The sequence below is a fragment of the Trachemys scripta genome, chromosome 8 (assembly GCF_013100865.1).
Source record: "Trachemys scripta elegans isolate TJP31775 chromosome 8, CAS_Tse_1.0, whole genome shotgun sequence".
NCBI classification, from domain to species: domain Eukaryota; kingdom Metazoa; phylum Chordata; order Testudines; family Emydidae; genus Trachemys; species Trachemys scripta.
Genome location: NC_048305.1, coordinates 49,038,839 through 49,063,881, shown reverse-complemented (window position 1 = coordinate 49,063,881; position 25,043 = coordinate 49,038,839). Strand labels below are relative to the sequence as shown.

General features: G+C 42.4%; 2 protein-coding genes across 5 annotated transcripts in view; both read right to left on the bottom strand.

Moving 5' to 3' along the window:
* Positions 1–25,043, bottom strand: part of RABGAP1L (RAB GTPase activating protein 1 like) — a 544,030-nt gene that overhangs the window by 297,552 nt on the left and 221,435 nt on the right. The window lies entirely within an intron of this gene.
* GPR52 (G protein-coupled receptor 52) lies at positions 3,263–6,949 on the bottom strand. Its single transcript, XM_034779157.1, has one exon. It carries the CDS (start codon positions 6,645–6,647, stop codon positions 5,502–5,504), a length of 1,146 nt encoding a protein of 381 aa, XP_034635048.1. The 5' UTR covers positions 6,648–6,949; the 3' UTR covers positions 3,263–5,501.

Below are 25,043 nucleotides of genomic sequence, written 5' to 3'. Positions count from 1 at the left end.
TTTTTGAAAAGTAAAAGATTTGTTCAACTTTAAGACATTTCTGTAACTTGCGGAATAACTGTTAACTCTTATTACCTTATTAAATAGTACCCACAGTTAATCATCAGTATGTATAGGGTCAATTAAACACTTTTTACCAGTTAATATCTATGCAATATGTAATTTGCTTTTCCCCAACTTGTCACTGCTGCAGTGGAATTCCAATTGCAAAACTGGAAACTGTCCTTCAAGAAAACAAGCAAACCTTCAATATGTTTTCTCTTTTTTAAAGATTTCATTCTAAGCTCAAGAAAACAATAGCACATCTAGATCATATGTCCCTGTTTAGAAGAGAAGTTATGCAGTTTTCTGGATTCCATAAACTTCAGTAGGTCACATATAGGGCTCGTTGACTGGGTTGATCAGGAAGGTCAGAGAAGAGTATGAAGGGGAAGAGTATCCAATTGAAGAGCATGGAGTTATGAAGCTGCTATGGGTGACACAGGTGGGACAAGCCAGAGAACATAGTTAAATGAGCTTTGTCATTTATTTCTTGGCTGCCATTTCCTGCATATCTGGGATATACTGACCAGGCTCAGGGCATCTCCTACCTTTAGTTTTATATAGAATACTTAGGCTGGGTGGGATCCAAGTCTGCTTCTGAGAATGGAGTAGGATTAGGCAGCCATAAAAAGATGAAATCAGCTAGAGGAAATTCTCTGGAATAAAAGCAGCTTTATTGTAGCTGTGATACCCTAGAGGCTCACAGAGCATATGCAAGCTACTCACCCATGGAAATAATTATAAAGGGCTGGATAAGCATCATAATCAAAAACCCAAAGCCTCAAATGCAAGAGTCACATTGCTAGCACACATTTTTGCATATTCAAATGATGGTAAACAGTAGGCAAACTAGTTAAAAAAGCAGTAGTAAATCTGAAGAAAAACCTTTTTTTGATACCAATCCTGCAAGTCCTTATATAGTTGTTCCATGGATCAGGCACTTTTTCAGTTACAATGACTCATAAAAAATAGATTTAGAGAAAATCAAAAAGATGTTAAAAATAACAGAAAGCATTTTGAGCCAAAGTAGTGATTTAAGAGGTTTGTTAAGTTGCTTAATATCACCACACACAATTACAGGTAACCTACTAAGGAAAAGAGGTTAATCTGTGATTTTGTTACATTTTTATATTGTAACTAAAACTGCCAGAAAATATTTTTTTTCCTATTTATTTCCATTATACATTCAGGTTTTGTCTATCATGTTTCACTTAACAAATTTTGCAGATGACTCAAGATATAGCTTGATTATCATGTCACAAATACCAAACAAGTAATGTCTATTCAATTCAGAGGGAGTGATTTTTACTCAAACTGATTTCTTGTTTGTTTTTCTTAGCAGCTATTGAACTCAAACACGTAACAAAAAATTGGAAGAAAGGCTCTTTTGCTACACATTCACCCTTTCCTTTCAGGTAGGTGCTGTAAAATCTCCCAAACCACATCTTCGGGTCCCCTAAGGAAGGTTGATATTTGAAGATTAAAAAACCCACAAACATTCATTTATTTTAGAAATCAAACCCTTTAGAGCTATCTTAATACTACACTATCAGTAAATAAAAATGAAGAGGCAAAGACCCTCTTCAAGTCACGTTTAAGACTTGAACCACTGTGATGCATACCAAAACTAGTAACTTGAGACTTTGGTGACAGGTACTCTAGTTCTCCCCCTCTTACCTTAAAAATTAGCTTCTTTCATTAGAGACTGGCATACTGCTACTTCACCCTCCCATAGGCAGCCTTAACTACAAGCTGAATTATGAGTATGTGGGCACAGACTGGTCTTAGGCCAATAAATAGGTTACACTTCCCCAAAAAGGTGAAATAATCACCATGTAGAGTTTAGCAAAACTAGCTGCAGCGTGAAAACCAAAGCTTGATTCCATGCACTACAGAACAGTTGGGGATAGCTATGAAATATCCACTGGGTAAAATTTTCAGAAGGATCTTAATCCCATTTTCAAAAATGATTCAGGCATTTACAAGATGGATTGATTTAAATCACCAATTTTAATCATTATTTACATCAGCAAGAAATCATTGATTTTAACCCTGTTTTGCATTTATACTTTAGCCATTTTCCTAAAGAAAGGTTTGTTCTCATTGGTTGGTACAACCACTAAAACATATTGATTTGCAAATAAATATAACCTTTATACTAAATGTGGTACTTTTTGCTAACAGGAGAATACCCTGTATTTATACATACTTATTTAAACAATTCTATAGTTTAACATACATTTATTCATATTCTTAATTATTTCCTTTTTATTATTAGAAAATGGTTAATGATACATTTTTTATTTACTAGATTATTAATTTTTTACTGCGGATTTATGTTGATTTACATTTGGATGGCAATTGGAACTAATTTGAAAATGCACAAGAAAAACATTTAAAAATTGTTAATCAATAAAATAAAACTACCTTAAATGTGCTGAATACAGATTTATTTAACAAAGGAAGTATAAATTGTAGTTAGTGAATTGTCAGACTGGAAATCTGGCCTATGGTGACCAGGAAATAAAAAAAGGTATCTGGGGGCCAACAATGCTTATAGGCATCTAGCCTGATTAGATACTTTTCAAAATCCCACTAGGAGCCTATCTGCATATTTAGGCACCTAAATACCTTTGAAAATCTGGCCTCTTGTCCTTCAACTTTTAGACTTAACAGATTTAATTCTCTTTCACACCTGGTTTTTATTTATATATTGGATGAAAACATGTTTTCCTGTTTTTTCAACTCCCGGTTGGTTCCTCAGTTTTGAATGAATTAGTCCAAATGAAGAAAATATTTTCTCTTCATCTGCTAGATAAACTGAAAACAAAAGTAATTAAGGCAAAAGCTTTTCTGCTCAGCAGAAACTGAAAGTAAATGTAAATACTAGCATTCACTCAATTGCAAAGATTAAAAATAATATAGATACTGAATGCGGTATTGTGACTTTATAAAGCTTAATTGACTGCAAAAGTTAGAGATGTTTCAGAGAATCCCCCCGATTCTCTGTATCATAAAAAAAGCTGAACTCATTAACTCATTAAAATTTGAGGAGGGCTCATTAAAGCAGCATTTTTCTTTTATTTATTTAAATTATTTTAATAGATTATAGTAAATTTAGGCCTTAACATAAGCCATTTTAAAAAGGTTTTTAAAAATAAAAAATTAATTTAAATAAACTCTTATTTTGAGTTCTTTTTAAATAGATTTTTACCCATCCTGAACTCTTAGGAGCCTAAATCTCACTCTCTTTCATTGAGACGAAGGCACCAAAATGCCTAAAACTCTTTTAAAAATAGAACCAAACCACTTTAAGCACTTTCAAAAATTTCACCCATTGTCTTCAGAAGGGAAGGAATAGGAATATCTGTCTAAACAACTATGAGATATACGAGGTAAAGACAAAGGTACCAAGGAATTCCTCTCAAATTATATCTGGAGTATTAATCTGGGGTAATTATCAACCCCAAATAAGCTTAGCTAGACTAGAGGAAAGTTCCAAGTGGCACTTAAACCTTCCTCACCAACACAATATTAGAAACAATGACAGACATATGATGTAGGGAAAGCAACAAAAATAATTATAATAATAATTAAAGTTTTTTTTTTTTTTTTTTTTTTTTTTATTCTAATTCCTTAGTTGTCACCCATTTGGACTTTCAGAGAACAGAGAATAACATCAGGGAACTAAAGCCAAGTCTGGTTTTGATATACATAATACTACTTTATTCTTTTTATTTTTTCTTACTTTTCTTACAGTTTTAAAAATGTACAGGGGTTCAGAACCACCTCAATAAAACAATGCGTACATTTTTATTTTTAAAGGGACTACTGTAGTCAAACCATTGGTGTGCAAAGAGGGTTGACTTCCATTATGAAAAGTCATAGGCACAACTTCATTATATGCATTTTGGTAAAATAAGGAACTATAGCGCAGCTGTTAAGAGGAGCAATAGTTAGGCCTTTTTTTAAAAAAAGGACACAAACCACCATCTGCCAAAATGGCACCTTGGGTCAAAAATAATATTTAAAATATTTCACTACCTGCCATACTATATCTGAACCCCAGGCAATTTATTACACATGTAGTGCCCTTGCAAAGTATTTTATTTAAGCGGTGAACCTGAAAGGCAATACAAAAGGCAATACGGAGGCTCTTATCTGTATTTTATACTAAATTGTCTCTCCACCTCCTCCTCTAATAAGTATCTATTTAATAACTGCACAAAAGTATTTCTCTTAGAGCAAGTAATTCTTTTTTTAAATCCTGTAGACTTAAAATTGACCTACTCCATATGCTATGAAACATTAGGCACAGACCACATACTTTACATTTTCTTTTTTAAAAAAATACAATATGTGCAAGCTAGGTTCACACAAAGGATTGGCAGCTACAACAGTAAGCTATTCAGACCCCACAGAAAAGTTATTTTCCATTTAAAAATTTTTTTAATTCACTGAGCAGTGATGTTACACTGCTGTGTGTGGTTATCATATTTGCATTAGGATTATTTGTGTAACTGTTAAAGGAAAAGCTTTAGTACATCCTAAAGGACACCACATCAATACTGTGTGCTAATTCAGCAGGATACAGAGAACAAAGTTTGTAAAAGTTATTAGAATATGGTGAATGCAATCATCAAGCTAGTAAAAATAGCCAGAATTTTCTGAAGGAAGAAGTTATTTGAAATTATGTTTATCTGACAGGCTCCTTCATTAACTAAATAACTTCTGAATAATGGAACCCAGGGTGCAGGGCATGAAAAAAATGGAAATGGGGGGGGAGGGAAGCAGGCTTTGTGGAAGCTGCACCAGAAATGCAAAAAATAAAACTTTAACTTTATCCAAAAAGTGTACCCATCCGTTTCTTTAATTTGTATGAGGTTTTGGGGGGGAGGGAAAGGGTTTAGCGGATATTTCTACAATTGAAAATAGTACAAGACACAAGCACAGACTATGTGCAGCTGATTGTTAAATTGCAACATTTATTATGCATCCTCTGTTGATATCATTTATGGAGAGCCACCCACTGTGTTTAAAAAAGTTTATTTTAATGCAAGAGACTACTGTATATCCTGCCACATATATAATATATGACTATTTCTCTACAAGGAAAAAAATTTAATAAGTCACTAATTTATCCTAAGGGGGGCCTGCTTTGAAGTGCCTGTTATATCATGCCCTGCAGAAGATATGAGATATTGATTTCTTTCATCTTCTGTTAAATTTCTGTCATACCACCACACAATTTCACAAGACCCATATTCATAATAATTTGTGTACCCTTTCAGTGCCCTTTAATAGCAACCTTTTCCTTTATTCCGAATTACTTCCAAACCCACATCTCATGTCATAGGAACTATTCAAGTAAATATTTCTGTTGTGGCAAATTTCCAGATGTATCAAATGCTATCCAAACCCAATGTCAGATTGCATTTCATTAGTTGTCCCAGTTTTCTTTAAATGGAGCAGGAATTAGCCCGTTTTCTAGGTTTGGGGTCCCGTACATCCTTGTCTTTTAAACACATACAAGATGAACATATTGTCTCTGACAGTCTCCGGAGTCCCAGCCTGAAAACACTGTTGGAGAGGCTATATATCACACAGTTGCAGAAACTATTGCTTATAGCAAGCCATGTTGTTAAGAAGGAAAGTGCTGGATTATCCAGCACCCTAGAGCTCTCCAGCAGAAAGTATATGATATAGGGGAGCCAAAGCATGTAAAACACACTGGTTATCCGAAATAAAACCATGGCATAGCGGCGGTCAGGGCTGTGCCCAGTCTCTCCAGCAGCATCCACTTCATGGCTAGGAAAACGAGCTCTCCGGTCATTTATCTCTTTGGTGTGCTGCCGGCAAATTTTGAAGATGTGGAAATATGTGAAGCAGATTACCAAAGCAGCTGGAGCATATAGTAAGCACACAATAAAGCCAGTAAAATAAGCATTGGTGAGCCAGGAGATAGCACACCATTCAAAAATATCACCATGGTAACCAGGTTTCCCCCAACCAAAAAAGGAAGGCAAGAAGATCAGACAAGAGTATATCCAGATCAAAATGATACAGATTCTCAAGCGACAAGGCGTGACCAGTTGATTATAGGAGAGAGGTTTTGTAATAGCAAGATAGCGGTCAACACTGATGCAAGCAAGACATGCCATGGAGACACTCTTCAGCACAGAGATGATATATCCAAAAACCTGACAAGTCAAGGACTCATGGACACCTGTAGAGTAGTGAAGCAATGATAATGTAGGAACCAGGCAGCTAACTCCAACAAAAAGATCAGCATAGGCCATGGTCTGAATAAAATAGCTGGTGGTATAATGATGTAAGAGCGGAGCACAGTGAAAGACAAATATTACAGTTAAATTACCAGCAATAATTAAAAATGTTAGCAAAACAATGACGACTGTCTCAAGGATGCAGATGTCGACTGCATTGTAGTGGCCAAATCCTAGCGGACAAGAGAGATGCTCAGACACATTCACAATGCTACTGCTCATGTTCAGAGTCCTCCATTCAGTCCATCTGGAATGGTTCATGGTTTGGGATTCGGGAACACTGCAATCGGAGCTACGGTGAGCAAGTGACCTGCCCAACATCAGCTAAACTCTGCTTCAGAGTCTCATGATCTCGTTTTGTAGACACGGCCAGTACTTTTCTCAGGGAGGTTACAGTCTCATAGCTGTTGATGCCTCTTCAGCATCAATGCAACACACTGACACACCTTAGCTTTGAGGAAAGGGAAAAAAAGCCAGAAAGAAGAAAAAAGGCCACTGACAGGTTTCCTCCAGTGCTCTTGATCCATCTTTGTCAAACACAAGGCACTTCTAAAGAAAACAGGTTCTTTTTACTGTATTTGTGGAAGATGAAAATAAAAACAAACAAAAAAAAGGCAGGGGAGGGGGAGAGACAGGAAAAAGTCAACTGCCTCAAAAAAAAATTCTGTGATTGTTTTTTCCTGAGAAAGGCAGTTCTTTGGAATTAGCAAGAAAAATACAAAGAATAAAAAGGGGAAAATATTTCAATACAATACAGGTTTCATGAATCAGCAATCTTTAGAAACAAATTAATGTTTTATGTTCATTTAAATAATTAAACCATAAAATGTCTGGAAAACCAAGGAAAAGTTCACCGTATTGTGCTGTGTCTTTTGGCTCTGTTCAGGAGATCTTTGCTTCATATATTCTATTCATTAGAGAGGTAAGGAAAACATTTCTGTCCAGGGTAATTCCAATAGACTCACCACAGTTTGTGTATGAATAATGAATTTTATTTGGAGGGAGAAGGGTATGGGGAAAGCCAGGTTTGTCCTCTGACTCCCAGGAAGGAAAACATACATCTACCTGTACACTGAGGAAGATCATGTGTACTCACTTAAAAATCAGAAAAATGTAAGCATAAATTTTGGAGCTTTAAGTCAGTATTCAAAACTCTTTTAAACAGTTACGGTCCACTACAACTATCAATGTCAGCAGCACAATACAAGGTCCTCACAGACAAAATAAATCCTTCTTGCATTTCATTTCAGCAGTGATGATCAAAAATAATTTTCTTCAGAAATAATGCCATATCTGCTACAGTGGATCAGTACAGTGAAGTTCATGGGTATATCCATGATATTTCTCACCTCTGTAGCAACACCTGAATCCTTTCACAAGCTCCATACAACAAGAACAGAAACTTCCATCTGCGTTCTGCTGTGAAGCTAATGAAATGCTGATCAGACTAGAAAAGCTGCCATTGTTTACTCCATTATTCTGTCATTCAGCTTCATCTTCTAGGCTGCCACAGACTTTCTGTTTTTATTAGACGATTAGCATGATAAATCACTGCTTTAAAAACCAGATCTTCTAATAGCTGGACATTATCTGTTAATTGTATTTGCGGGTATGGAGCAGCCATATGTTAAAGAAAGCCTCTTCTGTATTCATTTTTGAGTAACTGCTTGATTAGTGCAAGGACCATTAGCTAGGTTACTAAATGTACACAGTCTTGTTTTTTAAAAAAACCCAGAAATACTAAAAATATCTTTAATCCTAGAATTCCTGAGATTAGGAAGAGGCAGACAAGAACGAATCAATCCAAATAAAAAGATTTCCAAGGTCATGTAGCTATTATATTAGCATTTGTTTAATGTCCCTTTAAAAGTACTGACATCTCACTGATGCTTTTGATAGTCTTCATTGTCCTTCTGAAGGAATTTCATTCACTAGAAAAGAAACATTTTCTCCACTTCTGATGCAGTAGTTTGATAGAAAGCATTCTTTTGAAGTTAATTTTCCAAGGTGCACCATCATGCTGTACAGAAGGTTCTTTTTGATTTTATAACATCCCCAAAACACTTGCCAGTTGTTCATTCTCTCTGTTTATAAGTAATTTAATCTGTTACAAAATTACTACTTTTTAAAAAAATTCTCTTGCTACAGCAATAAACCAATGTTTCTCACCTATGTTCATTCTTATCAGCTGCTACGGTGAACTGCTTGATACAGAAGTCCTATTTACTGTGAGGCTGTTACAAGGATGCTGTCACTATTCCTCACATTCGCTCTCAAAATTATTGCTTGCACCTGAGCCTGCTGCTCCTCTTTATCCTTAGCTGATGCAGAAGAACTCACTATCAGAAAGGTGACTCGGTCCTTCTGCCCCAATCAACAGCACAGCCAATGGCTAAAGCAGCTGAAATTGTCACTAGGTAACAGTTGCCAGGCACAATGCAGGCTTACACAGCAAGAGGCAAATAAGAATGACAAATTAAGACAATGGAACTGACCATTTCCCTATAATATATTAATGGTATTTGGAAACTTCTGAAAGAGGCTTCCCTTCTAGTACTTCCACAGGGTTATATCCTGCAGATTAGCAAAACATGAAATTATTCATAGATGTACCTTTGCATACCACATAGAAACTACCATAATATTACTATAACAATCACCAGTTAAAGCAAGTCAGCAGTAATCTAATCCTTATTGGCAGGAAAGTCCTATTAATTATTAAACAAATAAGTGGTAACCTTCATAAAGTCAAACTGATTGTTTTAAAAATCAAAAACATGCTGTTCTATTTTGATCTGTAAAAGTTTAACACCAGCTTCTACCCTCTTATCAATTCAAATTACTGAACTATTTAAACAACACAAATGTAAATACGTTAATATAACTACAAAATCATAAAAAATATATTTAAGCAATGTTTAAGATCCAAAATAAATACCCAAATGCAAAGACATTTAAAATTAAGGCTCAAACTAGCTAATTAATTTGCTCTATTATGTCTAGATATGCAGAGGTCTCAGCACAGTATATTTTTGGAGTATACAGCATTATCTACTGCAATACCTAAATATAATGTTGAGAAAGTTATTCTCACAGTATTTGTTAGGAATGAATCTAACATTTACTGCTTCTAAGTGTTTAAGTGATTTAACATGAACCAATTATTTGTTTTAGTTTAATGTAAAAAAAAAATGAGGGGAGTTACCAATGGATTTTAAAGGGGTAAATTAAAATAAGTCCCTAAAATTATTCAAAATGTCTAACTGTATATTTAGTAAATTATTAAAAAAAGATTTTTGGTCAGAACAATTTTCTTTCAGTAGGTGAGTCTGAGACAATGTAACAGACCATTGTAGTGTTAAAGTCTACAGATTTTTTAAACTCCATTAACTGATTTATGTAATACCAATAGATATTCATAATATTATTCCTCTTCCGGTTATGGATATTAAATATGTGTTTTGTCATTCCATAATACAAAATGAGCATAAACTAAAATGATTACATTCATACTAGACACATTTTTAACACAAAATTGAAACATTCAGTATATTCAGAAAATACCCAATCATACACCAATACAGCACAGCACAATTTTGGCTAAAGACCAGCAAAATACATTTGTCACAGGTTTGGTTTTAGAGAGTGAATAAAATAGAATAAAGTATCTAATTACTAAGTCTTGTAATTCTGCTACATCAAATCACAGACCAAATTTGGCAAAAGTTGCTCCTGGGTTAACACCTTGTATTGCAAATTCAGCCTGGAGCAAATTTTCAAGGCTGAATGACAAATCTCTAGAAATCAGAACTGCATACTGAACTGAAGCAACGTAACTACGAAATACACTGGTATTGCTGTGCTACTGTATTCCTCCAGTTGAGGGATTTAAGAGAAATATAAAGCAGTACATTAGTGCATATGAAAGATATTCCAATCACTTGCTCTTGTAAATTGCTTCAACAAAACGCTTTAGAACTAGACTGAGCCTTTAAGCTCAGCTCTGAGTAACATCTAGCTGCACCATAAGGGTAGCAAAGGAAAGGAATTTTGACTCCTCTCTTTTCCCACTTGCTTGCAGCCAGTGACAGGGTGAGGAGAAGGCTTGGGAGAGGAAAAGTGGATGAGACATCCCTACTCCTCCCTTCCTTCTGCTGGACTCCACACATGATCCAGGCTAAAACTGAAGGGCTCGTCTACACCTTTTAAAACACTGAAAATCAGACACTTCAAATTTAGCAGCAGCTAAACCTAACATCACAGGAATCATAAAAAGGTAAATTAAAAAAAATAAAGTTTACATGACAATAGTTTTGAAACTTACTGATTTCTAAATAATAACAGCCATACTGAGTGAGACCACTGATCCATCTAGCTCAATATTCTGACAGTGGCCGGTTGCCAGATGCTTCAGAGGGAATTAACAGAACAGGGCAATTATTAAGGATACAATTTAATCATAGAGGTCATGGAAGTCACGGATTCTGTGACTTTACCAGACCTCCGTGATTTCTTTGGCTTCAGCTGTCAGTGGCTGTAGCAGGGGCAAGATCCGTATGCTCCCCTAGCAGCCCCCCACAGCTAAGCCAGAGATGGGGCTGTGTGCGCCCCCTTCCCCCTCTCCGCCCTCCGTGGCTTCAGCTAGGCTGTACACCCCACTGTGATGGAGGGGCTCAGACTGTCAGTTCCCCCCGCATGGGGCTCCAGCTCTCATTCCTTCCTCTTCCCCCATTTGTCCTCCTCCCAGTTATTTTTAGTAAAAGTCACAGACAGATCACAGGCTCCCTCAAATTTTTGTTTATTGCCTATGACCTGTCTGTGACTTTTACTAAAAATAACTGTGACAAAATCTTAACCTTAGCAATTATCGAGTGATCTACCCCCTGTTGTCCAGTCTCAGCTTCTGGTAGTTAGACATTTAGGAACACCCAGAGCACAGGATTGTGTGACTGGCAATACTGGTTAATAGCCATTGATGGACCTAACCTTCATGAACTTATCTAATTCTTTTTTTTAACCCAGTTATACTTTTGGCCCTCACAACATTGCCCGGCAACGAGTTCCACAGGTTGACCATGTGTTGTGTGAAAAAGTATGTGTTCTTGTTTGTTTTAAACCTTCTGCCTATTAATTTCATTGGGTGACCCCTAATTCTTGTGTTAAAAGACAGGGTAAATAACACTTCCCTATTCATTTTCTCCACACCATTCATGATTTTATAGATCTCTATCACATCCCCCCTTAGTTGTCTCTTTTTTAAGCTGAACAGTTCGTCTTTTTAATCTCTCTTCATATGGAAGCTATTCCATACCCTAATCCTTTTCCTTGCCCTTCTTTGCACCTTTTCCAATTCTAATCTATCTTTTTTGAGATGGGGTGACCAGAACTGCATGCAGCGTTCAAGATGTGGGCATCACATGGATTTATAAGGTGGCATTATGATATTTTCTGTTTTATGATCTATCCTTTTCCCAATAGTTCCTCAGACTGTCAGGTTTTTTGACTGCCGCTGCGCACTGAGTGGATGTTTTCAGAGAACTTTCCACAACTCCAACATCTCTTTTTTGAGTTGTAACAGTTAATTTAGACCCCATCATATTGTATGTATAGCTGGGATTATTTTTCAATGTGCGTTACTTTACACTTAACAACACTGAATTTCATCTACTATCAGTCACCCAGTATAGTGAAATCCCTTGTAACTCTTCACAGTCAGCTTTGGATTTAACTATCTGAGTAATTTTGTATCATCTGCCAATTTTGACACCTCAGCATTCACCCCTTTTTCCAGGTCATTTATGAATATGTTGAACAGTACTGGTCCTAGTACAGATCCTTGGGGGACACCACTCTTTACTTTTCTCCATAGTGAAAAAAAATGGTTACTCACCTTTGTAACTGTTGTTCTTCGAGATGTGTTGCTCATATCCATTCCAGTTAGGGTGCGCGCGCGCCGCGTGCACAATCGTCGGAGAATTTTCTACCCTAGCAACACCCGGTGGGTCGGCTGTGGAGCCCCCTGGAGTGGCGCCTTCATGGCGCTGGATATATACCCCAGCCGACCCAGCGCCCCCTCAGTTCCTTCTTGCCGGCTACTCCGACAGTGGGGAAGGGGGGCGGGTTTGGAATGGATATGAGCAACACATCTCGAAGAACAACAGTTACAAAGGTGAGTAACCGTTTTTTCTTCTTCGAGTGCTTGCTCATATTGATTCCAATTAGGTGACTACCAAGCCTTTCCTAGGCGGTGGGGTCGGAGTGAGACATCGCTGTGTGCAAAACCGCTGATCCGAATGCAGTATCGTCTCTGGACTGCTGTACAAGCGCATAAGTGAGCGGCGAAGGTGTGGACCGATGACCAAACCGCCGCTCTACAAATGTCCTGGATCGGGACATGAGCCAGGAAGGCAGTCGAGGAGGCTTGGGCCCTCGTGGAGTGGGCGGTAAGGCGCGGCGTTGGGGCACCGGCAAGGTCATAGCAAGCACGAATGCAGGACGTGATCCAAGAGGGGAGACATTGCGAGGAGACCGGTAAGCCTTTCATCCGGTCAGCCACTGCAACAAAGAGTTGTGTCGTCTTCCTAAACGGTTTTGTACGCTCAATATAGAAAGCAAGGGCCCTGTGTACGTCCAAGGAGTGCATACCCTGGTCTTGACGGGTGGTGTGCGGCTTAGGATGGAAGACCGGGAGGAATATATCTTGGTTCACATGAAAAGCTGACACCACCTTGGGAAGAAAGGCAGGGTGGGGCACCTTTATGGAAGACTGTGTATGGAGGCTCAGACTTGAGCGCCCTGATTTCAGAAACACGCCTTGCTGAAGTGATGGCTACAAGGAAGGCTGTCTTCCAAGATAGGTAAAGGAGTGAGCAGGTAGCCAATGGCTCAAACGGGGGCCCCGTGAGCTTGGAGAGAACCAGGTTAAGATCCCACGCCAGAACGGGTTGGTGCTGCTGTGGGTATAGCTGGTCTAAGCCCTTGAGGAATCTGATGACCATCGGGTTAGAGAAGACCAAGGAAGCGTGTTCTCCTGGGTGGAACACCGAGATAGCTGCCAGGTGAACTCTGACCGAAGATATCGCCAAGCCCTGCTGTTTTAGGGATAGGAGATATTCAAGTATAAGAGGAATAGACGCCTGCAAGGGGGGTGTGGCCCGCTGCTCACACCAACAGGAGAACCGTTTCCACTTGGCTAAGTAAGTGGTCCATGTAGAGGGCTTTCTACTTCCCAGCAGAATCTGTTGCACTGGATGTGAGAATCGTAGCTCTATCCGATTCAGCCATGGATCATCCACGCTGTAAGGTGGAGCGATTGCAGGTCGGGGTGACAAAGTTGGCCGTGGTCCTGAGAGATCAAGTCTGGGCACAAGGGAAGTGTGATCGGAGTTTGTACCGATAGCTCCAGAAGCGTGGTGTACCAGTGCTGTCTTGGCCAAGCTGGAGCAACTAGAATCATACGTGCCCTGTCTCTGCATAGCTTGAGCAGCACCCTGTGGACCAGTGGGAATGGAGGGAAAGCGTAAAACAGCTGGTCTCTCCACGATAGGAGGAAAGCGTCCGACAGGGAGCCCAGAGATCAACCTTGGAGGGAGCAGAACATGTGGCACTTCCTGTTGGCTCGTGAGGTGAAATCCCCACCTCTGGAAGATGGAATGGATGATATCCGGGCGAATTGACCACGCGTGCATCTGGAAGGATCTGCTGAGACGGTCCGCTAGAGTGTTCTGGACTCCAGGGAGGAACAATGCCATGAGATGTATCGAGTGGGCAATGCAGAACTCCCGCAGGCGAATGGCCTCTTGGCATAGGAGAGACGACCGGGCTCCTCCTTGCTTGTTGATGTAGAACATGGCCGTGGTGTTGTCTGTGAGGACTGACACGCAACAGCCATGTAGGAGACCGAGAAATGCCTGACAGGCTAGGCGCACCACCATCAGCTCTCGAACATTGATGTGCAGAGCTAGTTGGGATGCGGTCCACAGGCCCTGGGTATGGTGCTCCCTGAGGTGAGCGCCCCAACCTAGAGCTGAAGCGTCCGTGACCAGGTGCAGGGAGGGTTGTGGGGCGTGAAATGGCACTCCTTTGCAAACCGCCTTGTGATCCAGCCACCAGGTGAGAGAGGTCAAGACCGAGTTCGGAATCTTGACCACCATGTTCAGGCTGTCCCAATAAGGACGGTACACCGATGATACCCAGGCCTGAAGTGGGCAAAGACGAAGTCTAGCATGCCTGGTTACGTAAGTGCAAAAGGCCATGTGTCCCAACAAGCCGAGGCACGTCCTTATTGTGGTGATCAGAAAGACCTGGAGTCCTTGGATGATGTTTGTGATGGTGTGAAACCAAGTGTCTGGCAGAAGAGCTCGGGCGAGTCTGGAGTCTAAGACTGCCCCGACAAACTCTATTCTCTGGGTTGGCTCCAGAGTGGACTTTTCTCTGTTGAGTAGAATGCCTAAGTCATGGAATGTTTGTAGTATTATCTGGACGTGAGCTTGAACTTGCTCCCTGACGCAGCCGCGCACCAGCCAGTCATCTAGATATGGGAACACCTGTATCCTTTGTCGACGAAGGTATGCTGCCACGACAGCCCTGCATTTGGTGAACACTCTCGGAGCCACGGACAAGCCGAAGGGAAGGACGGCAAATTGGTAGTGCACATTGTTTACTAGAAATCGAAGGAAGCACCTGTGTGGGGGGTAGATTGCTATATGAAAATATGCGTCCTTCATGTCGAGGTCGGCGTACCAGTCTCCAGGATCCAGGGAAGGGATGATGGTCCCCAAGGAGACCATGCAGAACTTCAACTTTACTATGAATTTGTTGAGTCCGCATAAGTCTAGAATTGGTCGCAGACCCCCTTTTGCTTTGGGGATCAGGAAGTAGCAGGAGTAAAACCCCCTGCCCCTTAACTCTGGGGGAACCTCCTCTATGGCCCCGAAACCTGGAGCCAGGAGATGCGTCTCATGGCTATCCCAGACGCTAGTGTCCTGGCGGCCAAGTCCGCTATGTCGAGGGAGGCCTGCAAGGAGGTCCTAGCCACCTTTTTACTTTCCTTCACTAGCGCCCCGAACTCTTCCCTCGAGTCCTGGGGGACCAACTCTTTAAATTTACCCATGGAATTCCATGAGTTGTAATTGTACCGACTCAAGAGCGCCTGTTGGTTTGTGGCTCTGAGCTGCAGACTCCCTGCTGAGTAAACCTTGCGTCCAAACAAATCGAAGCGTTTGGCGTCCTTTGATTTGGGTGCTGCTGCATGCTGACCATGACGCTCTCTTGCGTTCACTGAGGAGACTACCAGTGAACATGGCGGAGGGTGTGTATAGAGGTACTCATGGTCTTTAGAGGGGACAAAGTACTTCCTCTCTACACCTCTGGCAGTGGGAGGGATGGAGGCTGGGGTTTGCCATATGGCATTAGCATTAGCCTGGATCGTACGAATAATGGGCAATGCCACCCGGGATGGGGCATCAGCTGAGAGGATGCTCACCACTGGGTCCTCCACCTCCACTATCTCCTTAGCCTGTAGGTCCATGTTCCGTGCCACCCTACGCAACAAGTCTTGGTGGGCACTAAGGTCTATTGGAGGTGGGCCTGAGGCTGTTGTACCCGCCACCGCCTCATCTGGGGAGGATGAGGACGACGCCTCAGGGGGTAAAGGATCCATATGAGGATCCGGATCCAAGGGTCCCTGATGTGCAGGATCCCCTACACCGGGGTCTGGGGCCTGAGTGGGTGCCGGCACTCCATGGCCCCTGGGGGAGGATGGGAGATGGTGGCCTCAGGAACCCTGGGCTCAGAGTATGCTGAGTGAGAGGCCGCTGGTGGAGCCCCTTGAGCTTGGTGATATGCCCATGGGGTCCAGAAAGACCAATGTGCAGGGTCCCGTGTAGGGTCCTCTGCCCCCTCCTGCCAATGACCGAAGTCGTCTGCAGCCTGACCCTGAACAGGGTATGCTGATTGGGAAGACCCTTCCGACGAGAGAGACGCAGATCTTGAGGGCCAGGGCGGTGCCGAGCATGGTTGCAGGGGCTCGTCCTGGTACGGTGCCGAGCGGTGCCGGTCCACAGGTGGGCAGTCTCTGTGCGGTGCCGGTGAGCGGTACTGGGATCGAGAACGGTGCCGATGGTCATGCCGGTACCGGGATCCAGATCTGGATCGCGAAGACGAAGACTGTCTGTAGACTCGGTGCCGGGAGCAGCCTTGCGAACGGGAGTGGCGCTCATACCGGTGCCGGGAACTGCATCTGGACTCCGACCGGTACCGATGCTCAAGCCGGTGCCGGGAGGAAGATCTGGGCCGCAAGTACGACCGGCGCCGAGATGGATCGGTGCCGGGACTGCAAGCGGCACCGCGAGTCCACGCTCGGAGATGGAGGGCATGCCCCTGGATTGCACAGTACGAAGGGCATGCGGTGCCGCGGGTAGAGATGGCGCCGGCTCCGTGAGGGCGATGAGGTCTTTCGCCGTTGCAAAAGTCTCCGGTGTAGAAGGGAGACAGGACTCAACCACAGGACGAGGCGGTGAGCCAGTCCGCACTGGACTCAACGGCCCTACACCTGGTGCCGGAGTCAATGGTGTTGATGATGCCTGCACCCTCTGGCGCTCCGAAGCTGGTGGCTCTACCACCGGTGCGGGGGGAGCCGGTGCCCGTTGGACGGCAGCATCCTGGGTCTTGCGGGGTCTTTTATGCCCCGGAGACAGGGAACGGTGCCGAGGGGCTTGCGGCGGACACGGTGCCGAGGGAGGACGGTGCCATGGGGCCTTATCTGCGTCACCTCGTGGTGCAGTACCGGAGGGTGCCGCTGGGGCGCTGCGCACTGAGGCGCTCGGTGCCGGGAATTGGCGCGCCGAAGGAGGATCTGGGCTAAGTGCCCCCTCCATAAGGAGCTGCTTAAGTCTAAAGTCCCGCTCCTTTTTGGTCCTGGGCCTGAAAGCCTTGCAGATCTTGCACTTGTCCGTCTGGTGAGACTCCCCTAAACACTTCAGACAAGAGTCGTGAGGGTCTCCCGTTGGCATAGGCTTAGCACAGGACACGCACGGCTTAAAGCCAGGAGCCTTGGGCATGAGCCCGGCTGTGCGCCGGGGGGAAAAGGAGGGATAATAGCCCCTTTAACCCCCGCTAACTATTTATAACTATTCTACAAACTATTAACAACAAACTACTAATCTAAAGAATATAACCAACAACTATCTACAAGAACTAACGAGTAAAGCTAGGGAGAGTGGAGAACAGCTATGCAGCACTCCACAGTTCCAACGACCGTCACGGGCGGGAAAAAGGAACTGAGGGGGCGCTGGGTCAGCTGGGGTATATATCCAGCGCCATGAAGGCGCCACTCCAGGGGGCTCTACAGCAGACCCCACTGGGTGTTGCTAGGGTAGAAAATTCTCCGACGATCGTGCACGCAGCGCGCGCACACCCTAATTGGAATCGATATGAGCAAGCACTCGAAGAAGAACTGATAATTTATTCCTACCCTTTGTTTTCTGTCTTTTAATCTATGAGAGGACCTTCCCTCTTATCCCATGATTGCTTAGTTTGCTTAAGAGCCTTTGGTGAGGGACTCTGTCAAAGGCTTTCTGAAAGTCCAAGTACACTATATGCACTGGATCATCCTTTTCTACATGCTTGTTGACATCCTCAAAGAATTCTAATTGATTGGCAAGTCATGATTTCCCTTTGCAAAAGCCATGTTGACTCTTCTCCCCCCAACATATCATATTTATCTGTATGAGAGAATTTTGTTCTTTACTACAGTTTCAACAAATTTGCCTAGTACTGAAATTAGGCTTAAAAGCCTGTAATTGCCGGGATTGCCTCTGGAGTCTTTTCTTTTTTCTTTTTTTAATCAGCACTACATTAGCTATCCCCAATTGTCTGGTAGAGAGGCTGATTTAAGTGATAGATTCTTTCAAAACTCGTGGGTCAATACCATCTGGTCCTGATGACTTATTACTGTTTAATTGATCAGTTTGTTCCAAAATCACCTCTGCTGACACCTCAATCTGGTGTATTCACCTTGTATTTACCTGTAACATTCTGAGTACACGTCCCAGATCTGAAGAGTTCTGTGTAGCTTGAAAGCTTGTCTCTCTCACCAACAGAAGTTGGTCCAATAAAAAAATATTACCTCATCCAGCTTGCACCTCAATCTGGGACGGCTCCACATAATAATTTTGAATGTTGAAGCTCATTCTTCCAAGTCCTAATGTGCATAATCAAACTAGGCTTCCTACAGAGATGCATCACTAAATAGAAGTTGTCAACTGAGAACCAACTCATTACATCTGGTCCAGCAGATTTTTGAAACCTCAGGTCTTTCTATTGGCCTCAGAAAGAGTCCTACACATAATTGTAAGCAGCAACCCTGCCTCATATTTTGAAAGTTGTAAAAGGAGTCCAGGAGGATACTAACTAGCCAGAGTGTAACATAGTGTGGAAACAATGTCAACATATGTTGATTCTTTTTCAGTGTGTGTAAAATGATACTGTTTCATGAATTATAATAAAAGTGATAAAGTAACTAGATTAATTAAAAGTGTCCCTTCTTCCTTGGGTGAGAATTACCATACAGAAGTAGGGGAGATTTGAGTTCTTCCATTCAGGGAGTGAAGTCAGACAAGAAGCCAAGTGGCAAGCTGCCAGTGGCTTCCCAGACCTCAGCTGCTCCTAGAGCCCAACTCATTATGGATTTTCTCAAACAGCTGAGAGGGAAACAGTGCAAGTTACAAACTGTCTACAGTAATTTATATTGTCTTTTTTACATGTCGAGGAATGGGGGTGCAAATTAAGCAGAAACTAGCCAACCCTGCCAAACCCATGGAGTTTGCAGGGTATGGAGAAAATGATGTTATGCCTTGGAGGCTGCACTGCCCCATTTCTGCATGGGCAGGGGGAAAGCCACACACAACAAGGGCCTCCACATGTAGATCATTAGGAGACAATATAGCGCAAAATTATTATTTTTTTAAACAAAACTTGTCCTCATTTTTTGTTCTGTTTCATTACTTCCCCTTTATATATAGTGGTATGCTGGAAGGTGTTAATGGCTGCCATCAAGCAGTTGTTTAATCTACAGACAATTGCAGACCTGGTTCAAACTATGGGGTGAGCTTCTTTCATGCTTTAATGGATGGAACAATTAAATGCCCCTTATATAGTGAAATAGCTGGAAACAACAGAAGCTACCACCCACGGCAAGAGACCACGTGGCAAGGTCTGAGCAAAACCATCCCAGGGAGATTAACAGGGGTTTCCCCTACAGACAGTTTCTTGGACACAAAAATCGCTGAAGAAGTAGACTTGAAAATTGTGATCAAGGAAACTCCCTGCTGTTGTTTCTTCTTACTGAGCCCTGGGAAATAGGAGTTTGTGTACATTCACTGTAAATAAACAGGATTGCACCAAAGAAATATCTGACTCACATCATCAATTTCTCCTCCTAACGGAAACAACTGTGCAAGGCCCAGAATAGTGGATACTTGCTCAGGCCAAAGGGACAAAAATATTCCATATTTTTTCTAAAAATATTTAACTTCTTTATAGTTTACTTCATTTCTATCTAATTCCAGCCTTTTCTTTATTTTCTGTTCTAGATTTTTTCTCCGCTGAATTTGTTTACCTTGGTTCCCTTTTCATCCCAGGTGTCTATTTCAGTTTCAGCTCTCAGGGTATGTCTACACTACCCGCCAGATCGGTGGGCAGTGATCGATCCAGCGGGGGGTCGATTTATCGCGTCTAGTCTAGACACGATAAATCGATCACCGAGTGCTCCCCGTTGACTCCTGTGCTCCACCGCCGCAAGAGGCGCAGGCAGAGTCAACAGGGGAGTAGCAGCAGTCGACCCACCGCAGTGAAGACACCACAGTAAGTCAATTTAAGTACGTCGACTTCAGCTACATTATTCAACTAACAGGCCAGTCTTACTACTAACAGTAAGAGGCAGGCAAAAATAATAAACTGGTAAATATACAAAGCGACATTAACTACCACTGCCCCACACACCCTGATCAAGGGCATCGTTATTTTCATTGTCTTTTTCTTTAACCTCTCCTTCTGGTTATGTGACTAATGTGTATTTAATGGCTTGTGAAAGTATATTTAAGGTCTAAAAACATGCATTTCATTTAAAACTGCCCTTTTTGCATTCCAAATACCACAACATACCCATCCACTCTATAGCTAGCTTAATATTAATACATAGCCTCAGCACATAGAAATTACACTGGAGTCATCTGAAATAAATTAGCTATTAAATACACTATACAGTACTTTCAAGTGCCAAATAAAAGTTTGAACTGCTAAGTACATTACTGGACAAATGACTAGCTCCCAAGATACTTAGCACCCTGCTAATACTCTTTTTACCACCTGCACGTCATATATCTTTCGCACTTGTAGACAAGCTCCAAGCAGAACATGAAAAATAATGGTAACATTTGGGAGGGTGAAGGGTTTACCGATTTGAACTCACTCTCTGTGATCATATACGAGAAAAATGGTGATATTGAACTGCACAAATTTTAGGGCACTCAAATATATGAGATGTGGGGAGTTTTAATTGTCAACCTTTAAAGAGGTAACTAGCTGGGTATATGGATCCCAGATACTGATTTTCAGCATGCTATCTCAGAGGTACAGCTATCAATGGCGCCCTTTTGCTTAGACTCTGCTCCTGGGATATTTCAGAGAGTGGTCTCTCAGCTCCTTCATAATATCCAGGGTGCATATTGCTATTTGGATGATATTCTCCTCTTTGCTAAAACCTGAGCAGGTGCTAACCCAACTCCAACAAGCTGGCATAAAGTTAAATGCAGCCAGTGCAGTTTTGCAAAAGATGCTGTAGAGCAGGAGTCAGCAACCTTTCAGAAGTGGTGTGCCAAGTCTTCATTTATACACTCTAATTTAAGGCTTCGCGTGCCAGTAATACATTTTAACATTTTTTAGAAGGTCTCTCTATAAGTCTATATATTATATAACCAAACTATTGTTATATGTAAAGTAAACAAGGTTTTCAAAATGTTTCAGAAGCTTTATTTAAAATTAAATTAAAATGCAGATCTTATCAATTTAGTGTGATCCTTGCCCTTGCTTTTCCTTGCTGAGTTTTTCAATGTCTGGCACATATTTGGATACTTTAAGCTGCACATAGGCTTCTGAGTGATCAGTTGTTAACCAGCTGGCAGGAGGTCAGCATCTGGAACCCCAGATCGGCAGTTGAGGTGAATGGAGCTGGCAGCTGGTAGGACTGAGCAGGGCTGGAGGTCTGGACCCTGTCTGGCAGGGGGCCTGCGCTGGAACTCCAACCGGAAGTTCTGGGGACTCCTGCCAGCCGGGGTCTCAGCCCACTGCCAGCCTGGGGTTCCTACACCCAGGCCAGCAGCGGGCGCTGAGTGGGACCGGCAGTGGGACCCCAGCTGGCAGGAGCCAGCAGCGGAAACCCCAGAGTGGCGGCAGGCTGAGTGGCTCAGCCCGCCACCGCGTGCCATCAAAAATCGGCTCGCGTTCCACCTTTGGCATGCATGTTGTAAGTTGCCGACCCCTGCTGCAGAGTTTTTAGTGTAGTATCTGTCAGCCAATCGAGTGTAGCCAATGCTACAAACTGTTGCTTCACTACCATTATCCTGACAACCAGGGTACTCTGGTCATAGCAGTTTACATTCGTTCATTAGCCTACCTCAGTACATAGGTGGTCGTGCTCTCACCCTGACAGAAGCAAAGCATTTCCAGATTAGTTTAGAGTTCTTGCTATTGTATGCTTCAAAGTCTACTTAGTGGGAAGATATTTCACTTTTGAAACCAATTATTTGCCTGTTCTGGCCTTTATCATAAGCCCATTGACCTGCTGAATGTGAAGTTGCAGTGGTGTATTATTCAGTTGCAGCAGTATGACTTCGATTTGGTACATACCAAAGGAAGACAATTTATTTGCCAATGATCTTTTGAGAAAGTCTTCTGAGTTGGCACCCTCATAGGCAGAAACAGCAGAGTAATTATGCTTTTTACTGAAACATATGCAGCGGACTGCTGATGCCACTCTTCAAGATGTTGAGCTATGAAAGGTGATATGTGGTGTGGAAGTGGTTTGGATGGATCCATTCCTTAAGAAAATGTTGCGTACCTTCTACAAAATTCGTTCCAAGATCACAGTGAAGACATGTGTTACTCAACATCTCTTATGAAGAAGAGCCTGGGTGGTCACCGTCATCCCAGCAGTGTTGCGACACGCAGTCCTGGACGTGTAACATTTATGAGTTACAAAGGAACTTCTACATAGTTATGCCTGGTGGCCAGGGCTGCACTCAGACATTGAGCATCAGGAGAAGGCATGCTCAGCCCGCACAATGCATAGAACTACTGTTCCTCTGGCCCCTTTGAAACTGGTAGTCATAGACAGACCATGGCAGAAAACTGCAGTAGATATCTTTGGCCTCTCAACTGCACTGCATGGCTACACATTGTTGATTGTTATGGACTATTACTCACGTTATCTTTCCACATTCATAATTTCACAAGGCACCTCAAAGGAGTTCATTTCTTTCTTAAACACTTTATTTGATATTTTTGGCCTACTAGAGCACCTTGTTTTAGATGAATGGATATATTTAGATGAATGGAAATATAAAATCCCGAGAATTTGAAGGTTATCTGATGAATAGTGGCACAGGACATTACAAATCTATTATGTACCATCCCAAGGAAATGGGATAGCAGAGAGACTGCATGGAATTCTGAAGCAGCATGTAGTTTGCATACTGGTGGAACACTGAGATACACCCTTCCCCTTATTGCATTAAGTTGTGCTTTATAGGATATTCAGAGTACTGGAGAAACCCTGTTTTATCAGCTCTTCAGCCAACCTATGAAAACCAAGTTGTCTATGGTGACAGAAAAGGTTCATCCCAACGATCACCATCCTAGAAGCCAAGTGATGTAATTAGGAAATATATGAGTTTCAACAAGCATTCCCATGCAAGACTCCATGGGTAAGTGTACACAACAATTAGACATTTGCAGCTGGCCTGTGTCAGCTGACTCAAGACTTGCAGGGCTTGGGCTGTGGGGCTGTACAATCACAGTGTAAATGTTCGGGCTCAGGCTGGAGCCCAAGCTCTGGGACCAGCAAGTGGGGAGGGTCACAGAGCCCAGGCTCCAACCTGAGTCTGAATATGTACATTGCAATTTTACAGCCCCATAGCCCAAGCCAGCTGGCGCAGGCCAGCCTCAAGTGTTTAATTACTGTGTAGACATACCTCTAGTCTTCGATCCTGGACAAGGAGTGTAAATTAGACAAGGGCTGGAAGCATTTTCAATATTCGTGGTATGATTTTGTGGGCTGCAGGATACGGAACATTGGTGAGTGCATTTACCACAAGAAGAATGCATTGTTAACCGATATTCTACGATTCTAAGTTATACAGCCTACTGAAAGTTGAACAGATAGGGAAGAGGATGTACTTTCTGCACCTGATGTCATGTTGCCAACTGGGGAAGTTGCACCACTGCAATAGCATTCATCCCCAAAACTGAATCAGAGGTATAATCTATGGCCCCGGGAACACCTGATGCCTCGATCAGGTACCACCAAACTTCTGGGGAAAAGGGAAGGAAATTGGTGGGTGGGTGGGTGGGTGTGTGTTTTCCTGGTTCCTACTGCCTGAACTCAGTGTTCCTCTGCCTGTTTCTTTGCAGGGGATGGAGGAGGGGGAAGAACTGTATGCATAGTGTTGGGTCAATGCAGTTACTCCAGGCTTGCCATTACACATCTCCTCTTTGGACGGTTATAATGTTTTGTTGAGACTTGCTGACTTAACCAGCTCAAGGTTAATACATGTTTTGATTGACAACCTACCAAGTGTCTTGCTTCTTTATTTGTGTTTTGTGATTGATGTTCTGGGGTACATCTTTTTAAATAGCAACAGAGGGTCCTGTGGCACCTTTAAGACTAACAGAAGTATTGGGAGCATAAGCTTTCGTGGGTAAGAACCTCACTTCTTCAGATGCAAGAAGTGAGGTTCTTACCCACGGAAGCTTATGCTCCCAATACTTCTGTTAGTCTTAAAGGTGCCACAGGACCCTCTGTTGCTATTTAAAAAGATGTACCCCAGAACATCAATCACACAACACAAATAAAGAAGCAAGACACTTGGTAGGTTGTCAATCAAAACATGTATTAACCTTGAGCTGGTTAAGTCAGCAAGTCTCAACAAAACATTATAACCGTCCAAAGAGGAGATGTGTAATGGCAAGCCTGGAGTAACTGCATTGACCCAACACTATGCATACAGTTCTTCCCCCTCCTCCATCCCCTGCAAAGAAACAGGCAGAGGAACACTGAGTTCAGGCAGTAGGAACCAGGAAAACACACACCCACCCACCAATTTCCTTCCCTTTTCCCCAGAAGTTTGGTGGTACCTGATCGAGGCATCAGGTGTTCCCGGGGCCATAGATTATACCTCTGATTCAGTTTTGGGGATGAATGCTATTGCAGTGGTGCAACTTCCCCAGTTGGCAACATGACATCAGGTGCAGAAAGTACATCCTCTTCCCTATCTGTTCAACTTTCAGTAGGCTGTATAACTTAGAATCGTAGAATATCGGTTAACAATGCATTCTTCTTGTGGTAAATGCACTCACCAATGTTCCGTATCCTGCAGCCCACAAAATCATACCACGAATATTGAAAATGCTTCCAGCCCTTGTCTAATTTACACTCCTTGT

Coding starts and splice junctions, on each gene's coding strand:
- GPR52 (XM_034779157.1), bottom strand. CDS start 6,647: ATGTTGGGCAGGTCACTTGCTCACCGTAGCTCCGATTGCAGTGTTCCC.